The sequence below is a fragment of the Coregonus lavaretus genome (assembly GCF_964263955.1).
Source record: "Coregonus lavaretus genome assembly, chromosome: 1".
NCBI lineage: Eukaryota > Metazoa > Chordata > Actinopteri > Salmoniformes > Salmonidae > Coregonus > Coregonus lavaretus.
In genome coordinates, this window is record NC_139988.1 from 50,289,909 (window position 1) to 50,314,257 (window position 24,349).

The following is a 24,349-nucleotide window of genomic DNA, read 5'->3' on the forward strand; positions in this document are numbered from 1 at the left end:
TTTGAGGGAAACCTGTTTCAGTCTTCCAGAGATTTGAGACTGGGACGGAGGTTCACCTTCCAGCAGGACAATGACCCTAAGCATACTGCTAAAGCAACACTCGAGTGGTTTAAGGGGAAACATTTAAATGTCTTGGAATGGCCTAGTCAAAGCCCAGACTTCAATCCAATTGAGAATCTGTGGTATGACTTAAAGATTGCTGTACACCAGCAGAACCCATCCAACTTGAAGAAGCTGGAGCAGTTTTGCCTAGAAGAATGGGCAAAAATCCCAGTGGCTAGATGTTCCAAGCTTATAGAGACATACCCCAAGAGACTTGCAGCTCTAATTGCTGCAAATGGTGGCTCTACAAAGTATTGACTTTGGGGGGGTGAATAGTTATGCACGCTCAAGTTTTCTGTTTTTTTGTCTTATTTCTTTTTTGTTTCACAATAAATCATATTTTGCGTCTTCAAAGTGGTAGGCATGTTGTATAAATCAAATGATACAAACCATTTTAATTCCAGGTTGTAAGGCAACAAAATAGGAAAAATGCCAAGTGGGGTGAATAATTTTGCAAGCCAATGTACCTCTGGAATATAATTAATAGTGGATGATAGTGTAGTGGCTTGGGGCTCTATTCAATCCACATAGCGGAAGTTCAGCATTACAGATTGATTGACATTTTATTGGCAATGTTCCCGTACTATTGGAGACTGCAATCACGGTAAGCGCTGCATTTGTCGGCTCAATCAGAAATTATCTTCAAATTTACGCTTCCGCGATGCAATTGAATAGAGCCTTTAGTCTGAAATCTCCTCAATCAGGCCCTCGTAATCAACAGAGGAGACTGATTAATAAGTCAATATACTTAACACAGCCCTCTGGCCCCATTTGGCCTAATTTTCCAAAGAAGGCACTTGACCAATGATAGTTCACTTAGGTTGCAGGTGTTAGTTAAAATGCCTTCAATTGTATTGAGTTTTCAGTGGGACCGTGTAACGTGACTTGCTGACCCATTTTGGCTCAAATATTCTGGGAACATTTTGTTTATTTTTCAAGCAAATTGGATGATGAGAGAATTCAAAACGAAAGCTGCCTGATCTTAGCAAAGCATGTGTTCCAGTATACTGTCTCATGACCAGGCCTGACTAGACTGGGAACATGCTGTGGTTTTCAACCCAGAGGTGTTGTACTGTTTCTGAAATGCTCCACTGAATATGAGCTACATAAAAGGCTTAGACCACAGGGTGGGGAAAATTGGAGCTTTTAAGATTTAGCAGTCTTTCTGTCTGTAGGTCAACTGACACATCCTTCATGCCAAAACTGGATCCTGATGAAGGACTTGTGATCAAGGTATGTCTGCTTGATCGCCAGCTCCTCTCAGCCTGTGGTGGATGTGGAGATTGTGGACATCCATCACTCTCCTTCTCCTGTCCTGGTCAATAGGCCTTGGCTCCTGTGGCCACTCTCAGCTGGTGAGAGGGACAGGAGGGGGTAAAGGGGGAGATATTTCACAGCAAGACACCACAGAGAGCCTCATGATCTGTATTGGTCACTGCTCCTCTGACCTTGTGTAGGGTGGGCGATCTGCTACCGCAGCGACCCATAGGAGCCCATGTCACTATACATTCTCTCATTGTTATACGTGAAATTAGCTCCTCTAAAAATAGCCCTGCGCTGGCCATTAGCCAATCAGAGGAGAGACGGAGGCTGCATGAAGGAGGGAAAGAGGTGGCTGGCTGGAGGAGGCTGGTCAGGTATTGGGGCTGACTGCTAGAGGTTATTCGCTGAGTCACCCTGTTTTCTGCCCAGGAGTCAGGACACGAGAGGAGGGAGACAGCTGCAAATCCAGGACTGTGCAAGGCGTCTGGCCAACAAACCCAATCATTTTTTACATTTTTACATTTTAGTCATTTAGCAGACGCTCTTGTTCAGAGCGACTTACAGTTAGTGAGTGCAAAAAATGTTCATACTGGCCCCCCATGGGAATCGAACCCACAATCCTGGCGTAGCAAGCGCCATGCTCTACCAAGTGAGCTGCAGGGTGAAATGTCAGCTTTTTTCAGCCTGTGTGGGTGTACATTTTATTATTATTATTTTTATTTCACCTTTATTTAACCAGGTAAACCAGTTGAGAACAAGTTCTCATTTACAACTGCGACCTGGCCAAGATAAAGCATAGCAGTGCGATAAAAACAAACAGAGTTACATATGGGGTAAAACAAAACAAAGTCAAAAATACAACAGAAATACATATAATATACAGTGTGCAAATTTAGCAAGTTATGGAGGTAGGCAATAAAATAGGCTATAGTGCAAAATAATTACAATTAGTATTAACACTGGAATGATAGATGTGCAAGAGATGATGTGCAAATAGAGATACTGGGGTACAAATGAGCAAAATAGATAACAATATAGGGATGAGGTAGTTGGGCGGGCTAATTTCAGATGGGCTGTGTACAGGTGCAGTGATCGGTAAGGTGCTCTGACAACTGATGCTTAAAGTTAGTGAGGGAGATAAGTGTCTCCAGCTTCAGAGATTTTTGCAATTTGTTCCAGTCATTGGCAGCAGAGAACTGGAAGGAATTGCGGCCAAAGGAGGTGTTGGCTTTGGGGATGACCAGTGAGATATACCCGCTGGAGCGCAGACTACGGGTGGGTGTTGCTATGGTGACCAATGAGCTAAGATAAGGCGGGGATTTGCCTAGCAGTGATTTATAGATGGCCTGGAGCCAGTGGGTTTGGCGACGAATATGTAGTGAGGACCAGCCAACAAGAGCGCACAGGTCACAGTGGTGGGTATTATATGGGGCTTTGGAGACAAAACGGATGGCACTGTGATAGACTACATCCAATTTGCTGAGTAGAGTGTTGGAGGCTATTTTGTAAATGACATCGCCGAAGTCAAGGATCGGTAGGATAGTCAGTTTTACGAGGGCATGTTTGGCAGCATGAGTGAAGGAGGCTTTGTTGCGAAATAGGAAACCGATTCTAGATTTAACTTTGGATTGGAGATTCTTAATGTGAGTCTGGAAGGAGAGTTTACAGTCTAACCAGACACCTAGGTATTTGTAGTTGTCCACATACTCTAGGTCAGACCCGTCGAGAGTAGTGATTCTAGTCGGGTGGGCGGGTGCAAGCAGCGTTCGGTTGAAGAGCATGCATTTAGTTTTACTAGTGTTTAAGAGCAGTTGGAGGCTACTGAAGGAGTGTTGTATGGAATTGAAGCTCGTTTGGAGGTTTGTTAACACAGTGTCCAATGTGGACACTCCAGTGGAGCCGAAGGGACAACAAACTGATTTACAACAGTAGTGATAATGGTGCAGAATGATCCAATTATCACTCTCCATTTGCAGCTCTTTATTCATTTTTCAATTGGCCACTTCTGATTACAAAGATCGACTTACCCTGAATAAAAAGATCCAAAGATATTTTCTCAAATAAATATATTTTCTCAAATTTGAAGTGCTTTACTTTGATTTTAGGGGATACTTATTTTTCGATGTTATGATTTTGGCTTTTAACTTTAAATAATATGAGGTCTTATCCCAATAACTTTAAGTCCCCAATCTCCCATACACCTTACCTCAACATCTCTCAGCACTCTGTCTCAGCCCCTCGTTCCCCCATAATTCTCTTTCTCATTCGATGTCTGTTTCTTTCATACATTCACGTCACACGCATGGTACAGACAATCTGACATTAATCAGCTTCAACAGTAATACCATAGCCACTGCAGAATATATCCCCATCCTACTTTCCCTACTGATACAGCGGAAAGTGGCACGGAACTCTGTTTCTTGCTTGATAATGTTGAGTTGAGACGAGTTCAGACTATCTCCGACATCAATAACAAGTCATGATGACTCTAAACCCCATCCTGAATATTACAGATAAAAGCCTGACTCTGGGTCCCTGAGCTGGACACCTGGGGTGCACACGCAAACATGTTTACACATTTGTCCTTAAGCACTACTTTAACACACTGTGTTCTGATTTCTTACATTATATTCTTATCTAATAACTGCACACACACACATAATGTGCAACAGATCATTAATATTCCTGCCGTGCCCTATCACCCCACCCTGCCTGACTATTACGCTTTCCGGTCTTCCCCTCAATGGCACCACAGCACTCTCTTTATAGAACATCCTGAGCTGTATTAAACTGAAGCATAAACATACAACGATACTGTATCTATATACAGTATATCTCTACATATTAAAAATATGTTGATACTCTATCTGCACCACCTTTTAGTATGCATCATGAGTATGGATAGCTTTTACAGGTAAGGCACTCTAAAAGGGCTCTCTTTGCCATTCACTTTGATGTAGAGAGGGGGGATGCTGTGTGTATTGCATGGATGTGCGCTAGCAGCTATATGTATCTAACTTCACATGCGCTAATTATAGCTCTGGGCTTCATGATCCATTCCCCCTCCCTGTCCTCCTGCTGCCAATGAGATCAAATACAGTGAGCTGGATTAGAGCGGCAACGCAAATCTCATTAGTGGTTTTCTGTATTATTATTGGGAGAGATCGCAGTGGCATCTCGATTTCTATTAGGGAAAAACCTGCTGATCAATGTACAAGTACGTGTGGTGTATCTACGGGATATACATTATATACTGTATATAGTGGGATGTACAGCATATACCGTTTTTTTTTGTTGCTGTTTTTGTTTGTTATATTTTTCCTTTATTATTTTCTTCTAACCCTACCACCCCTCCCCTAATTGGAGTAAACTAATGGACAACAACACTTAGGCTTCTACTTCCAGCTTATACATACATACTATATACATTTTACGGGCACAGTATATTTTACATTAGTTATCTTTTGTTTGTTTTTAGTCCCATCCTTCAGCTACCCCCAACCCCTCCCATCTCTGAAGACCATCCAGTTTTGATTTTTATATACTGTTTGATGTGCTGTTGACTTCACAAAATGACTTTTCATCAAATTGGGCAATCAAGTGTAAGATCATATATCTTATTGCTATATTGCATTGTATCATATCAGTATCTGTGTATCATATCAGTATCCGTATCGTATATTGCTGAGGATGGCATGTCAGTGAATGTTATGGGTAATGAAAGAGAGGGAAAGCAGCGAATTGCAGTTTTGGTGTTGAATAGCATTTCAAATGTGTCATTCCAGTGTTGACAGACAGATAAATCCAGGTTTGAATAATCCACTAAGCCTGTGAGTGTATTTCTGCCTCTGTGTGCACAATAGCAGAAGAAATGGAGCAGCATAACTGAGAAACACAGCAGCATGCTTCTCTGCATTCCTCACCCACTTGTTCTCTCTTTCTTCACCTCTTCTCTCCCTCTCTCTCCATCGCTCTCTCCATCTCTCTCCCCATGTCCCTCCCTCTCTCTCCCCTCCCTCTCTCCCGCTCTCTCCATTTCATTCGCTCAGCTGCTCAACTTGTTAAGGGTGTCCCAATCTGCCTCAGCAGCCCAGATCAGTCCAGCCCCTCTCTCGCTCTCTTTCTCTCTCTCTCTCATAAGAGCAGTGCATGCACATACACTCGCACACACACCCACCTACCACGCAGAGACACACTCTCAGGCGCGCTTACACACCAAAGACACACACGCAGGCAGGCACAGAAGGGCACACCGAGCAACCTCATCTACCAGCTAAAAGACACAGCCCCATAACAGCAGACCAGCATGGATGCACTGAAGAAGGGATTCTCCATGGCCAAGGAGGGCGTTGTGGCGGCAGCAGAGAAGACCAAGGCAGGAGTGGAGGGGGCAGCTGCCAAAACCAAGGAGGGGGTCATGTATGTGGGTGAGTACAGGAGTGATGATGATGGGGGAAGGTGTGGAGGACAGACTGAGGTGGTTGACTGGAGAGGGTTAGCTGAAAATAGTACATCACAGTTTTTATGTGGGATAATCTGTCTTACATTTTGATCCTGTGAAGCCCTCCTGGTGTCCTTGTATTTGATGGATGAGTGATGGGTGAGTGCACTAACCCGTCTGCAAGGTTTGAATAAAATGGGACAGACAACCAGGCAGTGCATGGGCTAAATATGACTGGTGATGGGAACATGGATAAAGATAGGAAGGGAATGTTGAACAAGAAAAGGAGAATGATGGCAAAGGACTGAAGGCAAGACAATGGAGAGGAAGAAATGGATGTATTCTCTGTAGATTGCATATGCCTCAGGCAAGAGATGTTCTGTTCAAAGAGGAAAAAGTATGGATGAGTGGTACTGAGGTACTCTATTCATTATGTAGTGGGTAATGGCCAACAGAACATTGACAAATAATATTGATGGTCATAAAATTATTTGCACGCTCCCATCTCTCTACTCCAATCCCCCCCCCCCCCCCCCCCCCCCCCCCCACACACACACACAGACAGACACACGCACACACACACACACACACACACACACACACACACACACACACACACACACACACACACACACACACACACACACACATACACACACACACAGTACACCTGTTACACATACAGTACACCCACTTAATGTGAGAGGGGGATATGGATGAGGAAATCCAATTGTAGAGCACTGGGAGGTGATTGTACTGTGTGTGTGTTCACATAGGTGGGTGCGTATGTGCATGTTGACAGTACAGTATGGTGGTGCCGGAGAGAAAGGGAGGGGTCTATGACTCTGAGTATAGCTCAGATCAGCTCTGCTGTGCCACCCACCTGCCTGTCTGCCTGCTGCAGCAGTGAGATTTATCATGGGCGTATCGGATTCTCAGTGACTAATGCAGCTAGCTCCACTGTCGGACCCCCCGTCAACCCAGCCCAACCCAGCCCAACCCAGCCCAGCCCAACCCAGCCCAACCCAGCCCAGCCTAACCCAGCCCAGCCCAACCCAGCCCAACACAACCCAGCCCAACCCAGCCCAACCCAGCCCAACCCAGCCCAACCCAGCCCAGCCCAACCTAGCCCAACACAACCCAGCTCAACCCAACCCAACCCAGCCCAACACAACCCAGCCCAACCTAGCCCAACACAACCCAGCTCAACCCAACCCAACCCAGCCCAACACAACCCAGCCCAACCCAGCCCAACCCAGCCCAGCCCAACCCAGCCCAACACAACCCAGCTCAACCCATCCCCACCCAGCCCAACCCAACCCAGCCAACCCAGCCCAACCCAGCCCAGCCCAGCCCAACCCAGCCCAGCCCAACCCAGCCCAACCCAGCCAAACCCAGCCCAGCCCAACCCAGCCCAACACAACCCAGCTCAACCCAACCCAACCCAGCCCAACACAACCCAGCTCAACCCAGCCCCGCCCAACCCAGCCCAACCCAGCCCAGCCCAACCCAGCCCAACCCAGCCCAACACAACCCAACACAACCCAGCCCAACCCAGCCCAGCCCAGCCCAGCCCAACCCAGCCCAACACAACCCAGCCCAACCCAGCCCAACCCAGCCCCGCCCAGCCCAACCCAGCCCAACACAACCCAGCTCAACCCAGCCCCACCCCGCCCAACCCAGCCCAACCCAGCCCAACCCAACCCAACCCAGCCCAGCCCAGCCCAACCCAGCCCAACCCAGCCCAACACAACCCAGCTCAACCCAGCCCCACCCATCCCAACCCAGCCCAACCCAACCCAACCCAGCCCAACACAACCCAGCCAAACCCAGCCCAACCCAGCCCAGCCCAACCCAGCCCAACACAACCCAGCTCAACCCAACCCAGCCCAACACAACCCAGCTCAACCCAGCCCCATCCAGCCCAACCCAGCCCAACCCAGCCCAACCCAGCCCAGCCCAACCCAGCCCAACACAACCCAACACAACCCAGCCCAACCCAGCCCAGCCCAACCCAACCCAGCCCAGTCCAACCCAGCCCAACACAACCCAGCTCAACCCAGCCCCACCCAGCCCAACCCAGCCCAACCCAGCCCAACAAAACCCAGCTCAACCCAGCCCAACACAACCCAGCTCAACCCAGCCCCACCCAGCCCAACCCAGCCCAACCCAGCCCAACACAACCCAGCCCAACCCAGCCCAACCCAGCCCAACCCAGCCCAACCCAGCCCAGCCCAACCTAGCCCAACACAACCCAGCTCAACCCAACCCAACCCAGCCCAACACAACCCAGCCCAACCCAGCCCAACCCAGCCCAGCCCAACCCAGCCCAACACAACCCAGCTCAACCCATCCCCACCCAGCCCAACCCAACCCAGCCAACCCAGCCCAACCCAGCCCAGCCCAGCCCAACCCAGCCCAGCCCAACCCAGCCCAACCCAGCCAAACCCAGCCCAGCTCAACCCAGCCCCGCCCAACCCAGCCCAACCCAGCCCAGCCCAACCCAGCCCAACACAACCCAACACAACCCAGCCCAACCCAGCCCAGCCCAGCCCAACCCAGCCCAACACAACCCAGCCCAACCCAGCCCAACCCAGCCCCGCCCAGCCCAACCCAGCCCAACACAACCCAGCTCAACCCAGCCCCACCCAGCCCAACCCAGCCCAACCCAGCCCAACCCAACCCAACCCAACCCAGCCCAGCCCAGCCCAACCCAGCCCAACCCAGCCTAACACAACCCAGTTCAACCCAGCCCCACCCAGCCCAACCCAGCCCAACCCAACCCAACCCAGCCCAACACAACCCAGCCAAACCCAGCCCAACCCAGCCCAGCCCAACCCAGCCCAACACAACCCAGCTCAACCCAACCCAGCCCAACACAACCCAGCTCAACCCAGCCCCATCCAGCCCAACCCAGCCCAACCCAGCCCAACCCAGCCCAACCCAGCCCAGCCCAACCCAGCCCAACACAACCCAACACAACCCAGCCCAACCCAGCCCAGCCCAACCCAGCCCAGCCCAACCCAACCCAGCCCAGCCCAACCCAGCCCAACACAACCCAGCTCAACCCAGCCCCACCCAGCCCAACCCAGCCCAACCCAGCCCAACAAAACCCAGCTCAACCCAGCCCAACACAACCCAGCTCAACCCAGCCCCACCCAGCCCAACCCAGCCCAACCCAACCCAACCCAGCCCAGCCCAACCCAGCCCAACATAGCCCAACCAAGCCCAGCACAGAGCAGCCCTGAGCACCACTGACACATACAAAACACTGACACATACAGCACCAGTCAAAAGTTTGGACATGCCTACTCATTCCATGGTTTTTCTTTCTTTTTACTATTTTCTACATTGTAGAATAATAGTGAAGACATCAAAACTATGAAATAACACATGTGGAATCATGTAGTAACCAAAAAAGTGTTAAACAAATCAAAATATATTTTATATTTGAGATTATTTGAAGTAGCCACCCATTGCCTTGATGACAGCTTTGCACACTCTTTGCATTCTCTCAACCAGCTTCATGAGGTAGTCTTCTGGAATGCATTTCAATTAACAGGTGTGCCTTGTTAAAACTTAATTTGTGGAATTTCTTTCCTTCTTAATGCGTTTGAGTCAATCAGTTGCGTTGTGACAAGGTAGGGGTGGTATACAGAAGATAGCCCTATTTGGTAAAAGACCAAGTCCATATTATGGCAAGAACAGCTCAAATAAGCAAAGAGAAACTACAGTCCATCATGACTTTAAGACATGAAGGTCAGTCAATCTGGAAAACATCAAGAACTTTGAAAGTTTCTTCAAGTGCAGTCGCAAAAACCATCAAGTGCTATGATGAAATTGGTTCTCATGAGGACCACCACAGGAAAGTAAGACCCAGAGTTACCTTTGCTGCAGAGGATAGGTTCATTAGAGTTAACTGCACCTTAGATTGCAGCCCAAATAAATGCTTCACAGAGACACATCACAACATCAACTGTCCAGAGGATACTGTGTGAATCAGACCTTCATGGTCAAATTGCTGCAAAGAAACCACTACTAAAGAACACCAATAATAAGAAGAGACTTGCTTGGGGGAAACATGCTTGGGGGAAACATGAGCAATGGACAATAAACCGGTGGAAATCTGTCCTTTGGTCTGACGAGTACAAATTTGAGATTTTTGGTTCCAACCGCCGTGTCTTTGTGAGACACAGAGTAGGTGAAAGGATGATCTCCGCATGTGTTGTTCCCACCGTGAAGCATGGAGGAGGAGGTGTGAAGGTGTGGGGGTGCTTTGCTGGTGACACTGTCTGTGATATATTTAGAATTCAAGGCACACTTAACCAGCATGGCTACCACAGCATTCTGCAGCGATGCGCCATCCCATCTGGTTTGCGCTTAGTGGGACTATCATTTGTTTTTCAACAGGACAATGACCTAAAACACACCTCCAGGCTGTGCAAGGGCTATTTGACCAAGGAGAGTGATGGAGTGCTGCATCAGATGACCTGGCCTCCACAATCACCCGACCTCAACCCAATTGAGATGGTTTGGGATGAGTTGGACCACAGAGTGAAGGTAAAGCAGCCAACAAGTGCTCAGCATATATGGGAACTCCTTCAAGACTGTTGGAAAAGCATTCCTCATGAAGCTGGTTGAAAGAATGCCAAGAGTGTGCAAAGCTGTCATCAAGGCAAAGGGTAGCTACTTTGAAGAATTTCAAATATAAAATATATTTTGATTTGTTTAACACTTTTTTGGTTACTACATGTGTTATTTCATAGTTTTGAACACTCTGCGGAAAGGGTTCTACATTGAACCCAAAAGGGTTCTTCAAAGGGGACAGCTGAAGAACCCTTTAAGGTTCTAGATAGCACCTTTTTTTCTAAGAGTGTAGAAAGAACACTGACACATTAGAACACTGATTCATACAGAACACTGAGACATGAACCTGCTCTATGTTACTGTCTCTCACCACTTGAATGCCCTGTGACCCTGTTACAGCACTAATAACCTCGTCCCCTATTGAGCACAACACATTTACGCCTGGGATATCAACGATTCAAAGTTGGCCTTAGTGGGAGTGACCATAGAGTTCTATGGGCGTGACCTACTGAGTAAAGTACACTACATGACCAAAATTATGTGGACACCAGCTCATCGAACATCTCATTCCAAAATCATGGGCATTAATATGGAGTTGGTCCCCCCTTTGCTGCTATAACAGCCTCCACACTTCTGGGAAGGCTTTCCACTAAATGTTGGAACATTGCTGCCGGGACTTCCGTACATTCAGCCACAAGAGCATTAGTGAGGTTGGGGAATGATGTTGGGCAATTAGGACTGGCTCGCAGTCAGCATTCCAATTCATCCCAAAGGTGTTCGATGGGGTTGAGGTCAGGGCTCTGTGCAGGCCAGTCAAGTTCTTCCACACCGACCTCGACAAACCATTTCTGTATGGACCTCGCTTTGTGCACGGGGGCATGGTCATGCTTAAAACAGGAAAGGACCTTTCACAAACTGTTGCCACAAAGTTGGAAGAACAGAATCGTCTAGAATTTCATTGTATGCTGTAGCGTTAAACATTTCCTTCACTGGAACTAAGGGGCCTACCCCGAACCATGAAAAACAGCCCAAGACCATTATTCTTCCTCCACCAAACTTTACAGTTGGCACTATGCATTGGGGCAGGTAGCATACTCCTGGCATCCGCCAAACCCAGATTTGTCCATCTGACTGCCAGATGGTGAAGCTTGACTCATCACTCCAGAGAACAAGTTTCCACTGCTCCAGAGTCCAATGGCGGCAAGCTTTACACCACTCCAGCCGATGCTTGACATTGTGCATGGTGGTCTTAGGCTTGTGTGCGGCTGCTCGGCCATGGAAACCCATTTCATGAAGCTCCCGACAAACAGTTATTGTGCTGACGTTGCTTCCAAAGGCAGTTTGGAACTCTGTAGTGAGTGTTGCAACCGAAGACAGACAATTCTGACACACTACACACTTCAGCACTCTGCGGTCCTGTTCTGTGAGCTTGTGTGGCCTACCACTTCGCGGCTGAGCCGTTGTTGCTCCTAGACGTTTCCACTTCACAATAACAGCACTTACAGTTGACCGGGGCAGCTCTAGTAGGGCAGAAATTTGACAAACTGATTTGTTGGAAAGGTGGCATCCTATGACGGTGCCACGTTGAAAGTCACTGAGCTCTTTAGTAAGGCCATTCTACTGCCAATGTTTGTCTATGGAGATTGCATGGCTGTCTATGGAGATTATACACCTGTCAGCAACAGGTGTGGCTGAAATAACCGAATCCACTAATTTGAAGGGGTGTTCACATGCTTTTGTATATATAGTGCATTTGTCATCATTTAATTTGAGCGAATCACGTACAGGGGAGGGTTAAGGGGAAGGTGTTGTGGGAGATTTTTGGTTGGTAGATTCAACCAATTAAGCCAATGCCTACAGTATGCGCTGGGAGTTTCTCCCGGTCTTTCTGCATTGCATGGAACAACAACTAGATTAAGCCCCGGGCCGATTGTTTTCTTGAGCGGATGGTTGGGGGGCCGGAACATAATTACAAATAATTTGTAGACTGCAAATTGACCGCAAGAAGCACAAACATATATAATATTTGACTAAAACATAATAATTTCAAACCTTGCTTATGTTTGTATATGATCACGTCTCTCTATTATGCGTGGGAATACTTGAACAGAGTTCTTAAATTAAAATCACTTGATTTCCTGGTGTTTTACAGTTTATGTCCAACAACGAAAAAAAAAATCAGAATCCAGTTAGTGGGATTATCATTCATTGGATGTCAATAAACAGAGACAGAAGAGGAGGCCATATCCATCTTCATCCATCATCATAAATCATCCCCACCACACGGAGGCGGTCTGTCATCCACCCCGTTCTGCTGAAGGACCTAGTGGAGCCATTCAGCCACAGAGGGCAGGGCCCATCACATTTCACTGTTGTATTGATCTTCACAGCACTGTAAAGAGATCATTTAACCTCTACTGCACAGCCAGATATCTTATCAGCATGACCAAGCTTCATTTTGGTCTATTCTCCTTTATTGTTTATCTTCGTTGTTCTTTCCCCTTGTTCTAAGAGAGAAGGGTGCAGTGTACAAATCCTCCCATCCCTGTCACAGTGTGCATCCCGATGCCAATCCACATACATATGCATTACTGGACTGACAGTCCGATCTGCCTGTCTATGATCAAACAAGTGAGCAGTTGAGCGTGCAGAGCGTACTGAGGCTCTTACACACAGCCAAGCCCCTCCAGGCCTCCATCAAACACATTGTGTGAGTCATCTACAGTATGTAAGAGAGAATGGATTATGCTTTTAAAAAAGGAGAAGAATTGTCACAAATCCCCCCTAACCCTGATCTGCTGCCTCTGTTTATCTACACAGCCTCTCAGTGAGCCCTTATCCTGTGTGTGTGTGTGTGTGTGTGTGTGTGTGCCCATGCCCGCCCGTGCCTGCGTTCGTTTGCTACGTTCATCTGTTTGAGTGTGAGCACTCTATTCAGAGAGTGCGGGATTGGCTGATGTCTGTACGCAGTGTACTGTCATGTGACGCGGTCTCGTGTGAATTCACTACTGTGTGGTCCACAGGAGGCTGGTGGTAATGGCTGGAGCTTAATAAGTGGAAAGGTATCAAATGCCATTCCATTCGCTCTGTTCTGGACATTATTATGAGCTTTCCTCTCCTCAGCAGCCTCCTGTGGTGTGGTCGTATCATAACACACTAGCCTTTGAGCAGATGCATTCTGTGGTGTTTACGTGTGTGTGTGTGTGTGTGTGTGTGCGTGCGTGCGTGTGTGGGCGTGTGCAATGGTGCAGGCATGTATCTATAGTGGTGTGTGTGTGTGTGTGTGTGTGTGCGTGTGCAATGGTGCAGGCATGTATCTATATTGGTGTGTGTGTGATGCTCAGCTGCTCCTGAGTGGGTGGCAGACAGTCACGAGGCTATAGGACAGGGAGTGTGCTGAGCTGAGAGGAGGATGGGGGAAGGGAGGGAGGGAGAGAGAGAGAGAGAGAGAGAGGGAGGGGTAAAAGCTTGAACCCACAGTACAGGCTGTCTCCCACAATCACAGATGAGAGGTCACAGTGTGCCAGAGTGTCCCCTCACATCACAGCTGAGACGTGAATATACTACTACCACTACCACCATCACACACACACAGTTACCTACGTATGTATGCACATACACACACACACAATGAGAGGTAATGATCCCATTATGTCTGGATTGTACTGCTCTTCATTAATTTAGCCACAGTGTTCCTTTGTTAATCAAATTATATAACTGAACTGTACAGTGTGTTCTTTCAATTGATAAATTATGTTAAAATGTCATATTTCTTATTCATCCTCTTCTCTCCCCCTCGCCTTCCCACTCTCTCTTTCTTCTTATGGTTACATCGTATCATAGAAGGATTAAGACGTTGTAGATTAATCAGAAGCAGAGAGAGCGAGGTAGAGAGCGAGAGAGAGAGAGAGAGAGAGAGCGAGCGAGAGAGCGAGAGAGAGAGAGAGAGAGAGAGAGAGAGAGAGAGAGAGCGAGAGAGAGAGAGAGAGAGAGAGAGAGAGAGAGAGAGAGAGAGAGAGAGAGAGAGAGAGAGAGAGAGAGAGAGAGAGAGAGAGAGAGAGAGAGAGAGAGAGAGAGAGAGAGAGAGAGAGAGAGAGAGAGAGAGAGAGAGAGAGAGAGAGAGAGAGAAGATGCAATGGATCCCACCAAGACATCTCTCGTGACAGACTAAACAATTAGCTGGCCAGCACGCATGTGAGATCTGGTTCTGGGTACCGAGATTACTACATACAAAATCAAAGATGCTATAACATTCTGATGAGACAATGAGGTCCTGTATTTCAGTTGTTATCTTTGCATATAAACACTCTAACATGATATTTTGTGGGTGTGTAGTCATGTATCATAGTAACAGTATTTACCATCTCAGGTGCAGGGGAGGTAACTGTAACCACAGTCACAATGTCCCTCTGCTGATATGAAGCCATGTTAGATTCCTCACAAAAACTGACCTCATGTTACAACATCGATGGCTGCCTGGTGATATTACCCTCCTCTCTATTGATTACAGCATTAACAATACAATAGCCTGGCTCCTGTGTCTGTCTCTGTTTGCCTGTGTTCTACATAGGACAGTAGGACTTTAGCTCATGGCAATTTCCATGTCCCCAGTACTAAATTAGCCCATTGTCGTGTAGGGAGTGAAATAACAATGACACGCTTGACTTAAGAAATGTGTTTGTGTGTGGGGACCGGGGAGAGATTTTCAAAAACTCCCGGCTCAAAGGGGCAGCAGGGGAAACAGAGCAATGGCTTGTTGTGCTGGTGATTTGCGTGAGAGGTAGAGAGGTAGAGAGAGAGAGAGAGAGAGAGAGAGAGAGAGAGAGAGAGAGAGAGAGAGAGAGAGAGAGAGAGAGAGAGAGAGAGAGAGAGAGAGAGAGAGAGAGAGAGAGAGAGAGAGAGAGAGAGAGAGAGAGAGAGAGAGAGATCCACTCCAATGCTCCATGCCAGTTGTATTGAGGAGGTTGAGTGGGTTTGGCAGGCCAGCAGGCCTCAACCCATACAGCTCTGTGGCTGAAGGAATGACTGATCTTTTCTCTCCTCAAGGAGTCTTTGTGAGCCAGAGATGGGCTCAGCTCCAGGGGGCCCAGAAAGACAGAGCAGAGTGCTGTGGCAGAGCCTGGGAGAGAACAGACAATACTGGACTAGCTGAGCAGAACCCATTACTCTTAGAACAGACACCAAGGATCTGGCCCTATATAATAACCATTAGAGAGGGAGACTGTTTCTCTGTGCCCAATTCATCAAGTATTGAAGTGTTAGGGAAGCCTGGAGATGTTGATCTGGGTTTATTGTACAAAACCTGGTGTCCTCGCTAAGTTGTTCCATGTTGCCTTTGATTTGGAAGCTGTGCCCCCATCCAATGTTATGCGCTTTGAGTTTGAGAAACGATATTTAAACTATCTAGCCCTTATTACCATATTTTTAAGCAGGGTGTTTCTCTCTTTTACAGGGAACAAGACAAAGGACGGGATGGTAGCAGGTGTGAACACAGGTAAGTGCAACATTACCCACAGAAAATATCCTGCATTACATTTCATAAGTATACAGGGATCAGACATTTTTCACAAACTAAATTCTGAGGTGAAACATTGGTTTTTCCGAGGATAGAGTATGACAACTTCCTGTCCCCTTTTCCCAGTGGCCCACAGAACGACTGACCAAGCCAATATTGTCGGGGACGCAACGGTTGCCGGGGCCAACGAGCTGTCTCAACAAACAGTGGAGGGGATGGAGAATGCAGTGGTGAACTCCGGATTGGTGAACCAGGTGAGTCACATCCTGTCTTTTCATATTGTAAAGATGATGACAAACTCCTCTCCTCTACAGGGAACTGTGGGCTGGACGGTTGGAAGTGGTTGGATTAGAGACAGTTTAAACAGATTTGAGATCAGCATTGCGATTCCAGGAGAGGAGACTTCAACAGGTCCATCCTTCAACAATCTTATCCTGGTCAAAAATACAGATTTTTCCAAGTTGACTTGACGTATTAATGTTTGTGTGCATATTTCTGATTTTAGTGTCTTTGTTATAAGGAATGCTGAGTAAAAGGATCAAAGCTTACCTGTGTCTTCTATGTTTGTGTATGTCTGTCTGTGCGTGTTGTTGGTAACTTGTATTATTTATTCTCTTTCCACCCATAACTGTGGTGTCTGGCAGGAACAGGAAGAAGCTGTAGCTCTGGAGGCTAAGCCTGAGGTGACTGGTTTTGGTTCTGGAAGGGTGTGTGGTGGATAGTTTAGTAGAATGAATGAATGCACGGCATGATGCTTGCTGCCTTTATTGCCTTCTTCTTATTATTGAAGCACCATGGCTTAATATGCAGTAATAAGCAGTCAACTTGGGTGCTGGCTGCAGCCTACAGTAGTGTTTGGGTGCTGGCTGCAGCCTACAGTAGTGATTGGGTGCTGGCTAGTAGGCTACAGTAGTGATTGGGTGCTGGCTAGTAGGCTACAGTAGTGATTGGGTGCTGGTTGGTTTGAGGGTGCTCCAAATGAGCAAATTTTTCCTCAAGTGAATTTATGTTCATATTGAGAAAACATTTCCAATCCCAAATCATACAATGAATTCAAAGGAATACAGACCATAGAATTGTTTTCTATGCATATAAATGAAATAATGCAACAAATGTAAAGGTAGAGTATAGATACCTTTACAATTTTAAATTGATTAAGGTTAACCTTCAGTATAGTGTTGTGGTCATTTGTAGTGCAGTGAAGATACAGCAGCTGTGTCCCCGCTACATTACAGTCAGAGGCATCATGCCCAGAGGGGACACAGGGGCACGTGCCCCCTCAGATTTGTCTTGGGAAAAAAAATGGAAAAAAATATATATACAGTGCCCTCCACAATTATTGGCACCCCTGTTTAAGATGTGGTCGAGGACTTCCAAAAATTCTCCTTTTTTTTAAAACAACATAGAACCCAAATGCAAAAAAAGAGAAAAATCCAACCTTTTATTTAAGTACATTACTTTGGTGTAAAAAATCACACATTTAGGAAAAAAATAACTTGAAATCATGTGTCCCACAATTATTGGCACCCCTGATGTTAATACTTTGTACAACCCCCTTTTGTACAGCACTTAATCTCATCCTATAACATTTCACAAGATTGGAGAACACAGAGAGAGGGATATTTGACCATTCTTCTTTGCACAATCTTTCTAGATCATCCAGTGTCCTGGGTCCTCTCTTATGCACTCTCCTCTTTAGCTCGCCCCACAGGTTTTCGATTGGGTTGAGGTCTGGGGACTGAGATGGCCATGGGAGGACCTTGAGTTTGTGACTGCTGAACCATTTTTGTGTAGATTTTGCCACACTTAGAGTGTTTGTTGCCAAAAAGCTCAATCTTAGTCTCATCTGACCAAAGCACACGATCCCAGTTGAAGTCCCAGTGCCGCTTAGCAAACTCCAGACGTTTACGTTTGTGAGTGTTAGTGAGAAAAGGCTTTTTCCTTGCATGCCTCCCAAACAGCTTGTTGGCATGTAGAGAGCGTCTGATGGTTGTTTTGGAGACTTTGTGACCCCAAGATGCCACTCTTTGATGCAATTCTGTGACAGTGAGCTTAGGACTTTTTTTTACTTCTCTTACCATCCTCCTCACTGTGTGTTGTGGCAAGATAAACTTGGGACCTCTTCCAGCCTTGTTTGTCACTGTTCCAGTTGTTTTAAACTTCTTAATGATTCCTCTGACTGTAGATACGGGCAAGTTAATGCGAGTGGCTATTTTCTTGTAGCCATTGCCTGACTTATGAAGGTCGACACAAATCTGCCTTACTTGAATGGTGTGTTCTCTTGTCTTGCCATGTTGACAAATGGGTAAGAGAATTAGGCCTCTGTGTCACGTCATATTTATACCCCAGGGAAACAGGAAGTCATGAATTACTAATTAAAAGTTCCTAGATACCCTGACCAACTTTAGCAACTACAGAAAAATATATTTTTTTTAAAATCAATTAAAATTTTCAGCGGAATTGTTAGGGGTGCCATAATTGTGGGACACATGATTTCAAGTTTTTTTTTTTCTAAATGTGTGATTTTTTTTTTTTACCACCAAAGTAATGTACTTAAAGAAAAGGTTGGATTTTTCTCTTTTTTTGCATTTGGGTTCTATGTTGTTTAAAAAAAAATGAGAATTTTTGGAAGTCCTCGACCACATCTTAAACAGGGGTGCCAATAATAGTGGAGGGCACTGTATATATATACAATTATTATAATTGTTTTGTTTCTCTGTAATACTAATAGCCACCTAGCAATTTTATGAAGTTGGCTTTAGCTAGCCCAGATAGATCCAATCTCCCAACCTCATAACTACCTAGCAAGAACCCATTTCAGGCTATCAATTAAGTTAGAGTAGCTAGCTTGTCTAACTAGGTTGGCAGACTTTAGAAAAGAAAGCAATATCTAAATGTACTGAATAAGACTCACATTCCTTTCACCCATCTTTTACCCAGATTTTAGCAGAGATGCAGAGAAACATTTTAGTTTCTTAAAAAAATGTATGACCAGTCAGGAGGATACAGACATCTCAAGATGTATGCTTAGATATGTAGAAAAATGACTTAATTCCACTCAACTAAATCTATATTATGTGTTTGTGGGTGAACATGCAGGCATGGGTGAGTGTACGTGTATGTATGCCTGAGTGCGTGGGTATGCGTGTGTGAGTGCATGTGTGCGTTTGTGCATGTGCGCAGCCTGGTCTCATAGACTAGACGTTACATAGTAAATGTCAATCCGGGACACTCAAATTAGTATTACATTAGGTATGGTTACATAAGACAGATGGTTACTTAAGGCAAAAACGAAAGTAGGATGGTTGGTCGGGGTGGATGGATGGGCATATAACGTGAACGTCTAGCAACCCAAAGGTTGAGAGTTCAAATCTCATCACGGACAACTTTAGCATTTTAGCAACTAACTACTTCCTACTTTTGATCTACTTTGCAACTACTTAGCATGTTAGCCATCCCTTCCCCTAACCCTAACCTTAACCCTTTAACCTAACTCCTAACCTTAACCCTAACCCCTAACCCTAACCCCTAGCCTAGCTAATGTTAGCCACCTAGCTAGAATACCAAACATACTGTATCATACGTTTTGCAAATTTGTAACATATAGTACGTTTTTGCAAATTCATAACATATTGTAAATTTAGCAAATTCGTAACATGTAATACGAATTGTAATTCGTAACATATCACACGAAATAGGTGATGGACGTCCACAAATTAATATATACCATACGAAATGTAACATATCATACTAAATGGTGAAATACTCTGAGACCAAGTTGATGTGCATGTTTGTTTGTGTTTGTGTGTGTGTGTGTGTGTGTCCTTTCTTCTTTCAGGCTCTTTGTAATGTAAAGCAAGAAGATCCCTCTGCAATTAAATTCACAGCTCTAACAATCTCTCCATCGCTCCTCTCCGCAGCATACAATCAACCACCTTCCTTTTTTAACCTCTCCATCTCGCTCTCACGGTTCTATTATGTGTTCATTTTCAAAGGCACTAAAAAGCCTTTTGTGGAAGAGAGTACAGTAGAGGCAAGGTCAAGTATAACAACCATAGCCATACCGATGATATGCCACAATCATTCTCATTTTCACAATCTCAGTCTCTGTTATATTATGTGGTTAGGACATGATTAAAGTCAGTTCTTGCTAGAATTATTGCCCATATTAATTAGAATCATTATAATATTGGGGATTGAGGTCATAATTATTCCCACAGCAATAAGTTTAATTATATTAACATTTCTACAACCAAATCAGGCAATATTGCCATGAATAATCATAATCAAACTTTAAACCATTCAGCAAACTATTACCATAATTCCATGCCGGGAGTAGAGATGATTGCAAAGGTAATTGTTGGGCATGAATCAACTGATGAGGAAACTGTCAATGACATATATTTTTTCCTAAGTGCCTGAGCCAGTAATTTTGCAATGCATGTTCTGCCATTGAAGCCTTAACTCCCCTACTAAAGAGATGCCTGTGCATGTCTGTTAACCAAAACCGTGGTTAAAATACACTAACATCTCAATTTCTTTCCAGCTTAACCCTCCTCCAAATACATTACTCACATGCTCAGCTGGATATTGCATCAGAGGAAGTTGTCATCACCATCCTCCACTGTAGCAGCAACAGGCGGTTGCAGCAGTTGTAGTAGTAAGGATGGTATCTATTCATTCTCATGCTAATCCCGTTCTCTGTTTGTACCACACAGAGTGACTTCTCTCAGGCAGCTGAGCAGGCTGGACAGTAGGTGAGTGTGTTTGTAGGTATATAGAGGGATGGGTTCTGTGTGTGCTTGCGTGTTGAAGTATATTTATGTGCATGTGTTTATGTATGACCAGGAGCAATGTGGTATAACATCCATCTCCTCTTGGAATAGCCATATGCTAATTTGAGATGCTTAAAGGGGCAATCAGCAGTTGCTACATCCATTTTTGGACTTCTAAATTAATTATATGTACCCATTGATTCTTGACGAATATAACTAATAAATGCATCATTAGCTTAGTTCAACTGTCATACCCCATCAGAACTCAAAATATACGCTTGTTTTAAAGTTGGTAAACAAATAACATGTAAACAAACACTGTATAGCCTGAAAACATGGTTAAAACTATAATTTAGGTATCATGGATAGTCAGTCCTTGTATATATCGCTCTGTCTATGAATTTGAGAGTGGTTACATTTCTCCAGCCCCATCCCTCAGCTTTTTACCGAACCAGGGGTGGGGAGTCTGCATTGTTATTATTTCTACTGCTGATTGCCGCTTTAAGGGGGTCCTAAAATTGCTATGACATTTGATGTAGTGTTCAAATAACAGAAGGCGATCTACTAACATGTAAAGGTTGAGTTTTACTCAAGGGGCCATCGGAAAAAGCCTTAGCCCAAAGACCCAAGCAGTCATGATGACCATACAGTGACAGATATGGGGCTAGATGTGAGCTAGGGGATTTGTTACACCTGGGTATCATTCACTAACATCCTAGAGCAGGAACTACATGTTCTCATAAATTGAAAGCAGACCTTTTGATATACAGTATTTATATTACATCCACTTTTTAAAATGGGGCCCGAAATGAGGGTGGCACCCAAAACTGCCAGATAATTTTACATTTTGCAGACGCTCTTATCCAGAGCGACTTACAGTTAGTGCATACATTATTATATACTGGCCCCCCCGTGGGAATCGAACCCACAACCCTGGCGTTGCAAACGCCATGCTCTACCAACTGAGCTACATCCCTGCCGGCCATTCCCTCCCCTACCCTGGACCAATTGTGCGCCGCCCCATGGGTCTCCCGGTCGCGGCCGGCTATGACAGAGCCTGGATTCGAACCAGGATCTCTAGTGGCACAGCTAGCACTGCGATGCAGTGCCTTAGACCACTGCGCCACTACTCTGAATAAACAGACACATTGGCTAGTCTTTATCCATTATAATTGCTTAATTGGAAGGTAAAGTGTTTTGATGTATACCATCTGCAGTAGAAATCTGTGACTTCTGCTCCTCTCACAATATTTACCCTTTATTTCTCTCTCCTCCTTATCGCAGGAGTGTTGGTTCTGACCTCAGTGATCTGCAGCGGCCTCCCTCGTCCTCTCTTCTGGAAGAAATCCTGTGTTAGCTGCTGCTTGTCCTGCGTCTCCCATCGTCAACTCTTGTTCCTTGGGAGCACCCCCACCCCCGGTGTGTCCCCTCTGATGCTTTCTTTGTGTGACTCGATTGAAACTAAACATTCTGAAAGATCCACCCCATCCACAACACCCCTCACCATACACCCTACACATTCCTGACCTTATGCCTTTACCGTCCATGTACCTCACCCCTGAATATTATCCCACCTTACCACTGTGACTATCCCCACCCCTCTATACCCTTTGCCCACCACTCCAGATCCCCCTACATGATACCACACATACACATACACAAACAAACAGTTCACACATGCATACACAGACATTGAGAAAGACTTCGCATAACAATAATTTTAGTCCTCTCCTAGAGGTTCGGCAATGTGAGACTTACTGGTAGTGTACAATCTGTGAGCTAATGTAATAACTGTACTTAAACAGTAGATGTACTTATATCAGTGTATGCTTTGGTCAGGTTTGTTGATTAAGATGTGTTTGAAGCGTGTTAATTTAACCCCTTGTGTCTTAATGCCTGATGTCCCCTCATCCTTATTATGACAGAACAGAGGGTCACACTTTATTAGGATAGTCCGGATTTTCCATCTGTAGATGCTCTACAGATGGTCATACTATCAACAAGCTATCTGTTGATAAGCAACTGCTTACTAAGGTTATTGTTAGGGATAGGTTTAGAATAAGGGTAAGGGTTAAGGTTAGGGCTAGCGTTAGCGTTAGAGTTTAGGGTTAGGATAAGGGTTAAGGTTAGTGTTAGTAGAAAGTTAGTTGAAATGTTACTGATAGTCTGTAGATAGTCCATCTGTAGATGCTCTACAGACTATCCAAATAAAGTGTTGCCCAACAGGGTTCAGGGTCAGAGTGAAGGTGGAGTTATGGGTTAACAGCTCCCTGTCATCCCTCATATTGTCTTTTTACTCCCCTATCACATGACCCATCACATGACCCAGGCAGTCTCGCACCTGCAATGGGGCTGCAGTACAGACAGGTTACTATGTACCTCATTAACAGATACTGTCTGTGGTGTTTCCTGCTGTCTCTCCGCCCAAACCTGGGTCTGCTATATAGAGAAATCAAAGAGAGAAAGGTTACATCGGGAGTTTGCAATGGCCTTTGTCTTGTGTTTGACTAGTTGCAATGAAAGGCAATAAATAGGATCTGTTTAGGTGTTTTTGTATGTGATCAGATTAAAGATAAAGTATAATGGCCCCACTTCCAGATTCAGTATGTAGGCCTACCTCAGAAGTGAATACAAGTAGTCGACAGCTGAATTACCTTGACATCCCGTTCATCTGGTCTTCGAGGAATACAATTTCTCCAACCCCCTTATCATGCTTTCACTCTGTTCCTTCATACAAGCCATGGCTCCGGTCACTCAACAATGTGCTCTGACCCCTCCCCTATCTGTCTGCTTTCAGTGACTTAAACGGGTCTTTTAAACCATTACAGTGTTTGTCCTTTGAAGCCATCTAAAATGAGACTGCATGTTGCCTTACTAACATCCAGACACATAGACTCAGACACACATTCATTGGTACTAAAAACACAACATCACACAAATTAAAATTCACCTATCACACACATTTATCCAATAATTAGAGGTTACATATTCACTGACACATACATTCATACAAAAATACAAAGATATATGTTGGCATCAAAGCAGACTGCTTCTTTTATAAACAGTACAACTGAAATAAATAAAATTTTGTTTAAATCCAAAAATCTTGTTTGTTTATGTCTTGTTTTATTCTCTTTCATTATGGGATAATAATTATTCTCAAGCCTGACACAATACAAAATTGGGGCAAACACACCAATAGACTTCTCATTTAATTATTTACACTTTCTCTCATGCATGATATTCTTGGCTACTCCTTTATTATTCTGTCTTCTCTCTTGTTCTCTCTCCCTCTCTCTCTCCATCTTTCTCTCTCTCCACCCCACACGTTTATCTTCTTTCCCTTTCTATTTCCATCCTCACCAGACTATCTGTGCAGTGGAGCCTAATTACTGCCTCTAGAAATAAATGGGGTGTAAACTGTATGGTCATTCTGCTATGCTATTGAAGCAGGGCTCTTTATTGACCCTTTGTCTGGTGTACGGATAATCTGCAGAGAGACAAAACAGAAGAGCAGTGGCAGTAATAGACAGAAAAATCGTCACAGACACCCAACTGCCACCTGGTGTTGAGTTGTGAAAGCAGAGTTGTGCGCTTGGCTCCAGCTGAAAACAACCACAGAACCATTACTTATTTAAGCCACATGCCCTGCACCTCCATTTGCAT

The 24,349-nt window shown here is 45.3% G+C and overlaps 1 protein-coding gene across 3 annotated transcripts; it reads left to right on the forward strand.

Annotated features, from left to right (window-relative positions):
• Positions 1-5,404: 5,404 nt before the first annotated feature.
• Positions 5,405-23,783, forward strand: LOC311130393 (uncharacterized protein; the record flags this gene model as incomplete). Of its 3 annotated transcripts, XM_084163117.1 has the most annotated exons (6): positions 5,502-5,792; positions 15,846-15,887; positions 16,035-16,162; positions 16,553-16,591; positions 20,627-20,665; positions 21,968-23,777. In XM_084163117.1, exons 1-5 carry the CDS (start codon positions 5,672-5,674, stop codon positions 20,663-20,665), a joined length of 369 nt encoding a protein of 122 aa, XP_084019243.1. In that variant the 5' UTR covers positions 5,502-5,671. The 3 variants fall into 3 exon arrangements, with proteins under 3 accessions (XP_084019245.1, XP_084019243.1, XP_084019244.1); XM_084163119.1 differs by lacking the exon at positions 16,553-16,591 and having other exon boundaries at positions 5,405-5,792; positions 21,968-23,783; XM_084163118.1 differs by lacking the exons at positions 20,627-20,665; positions 21,968-23,777 and having other exon boundaries at positions 5,529-5,792; positions 16,553-16,630.
• Between the last annotated feature and the right edge of the window lie 566 nt (positions 23,784-24,349).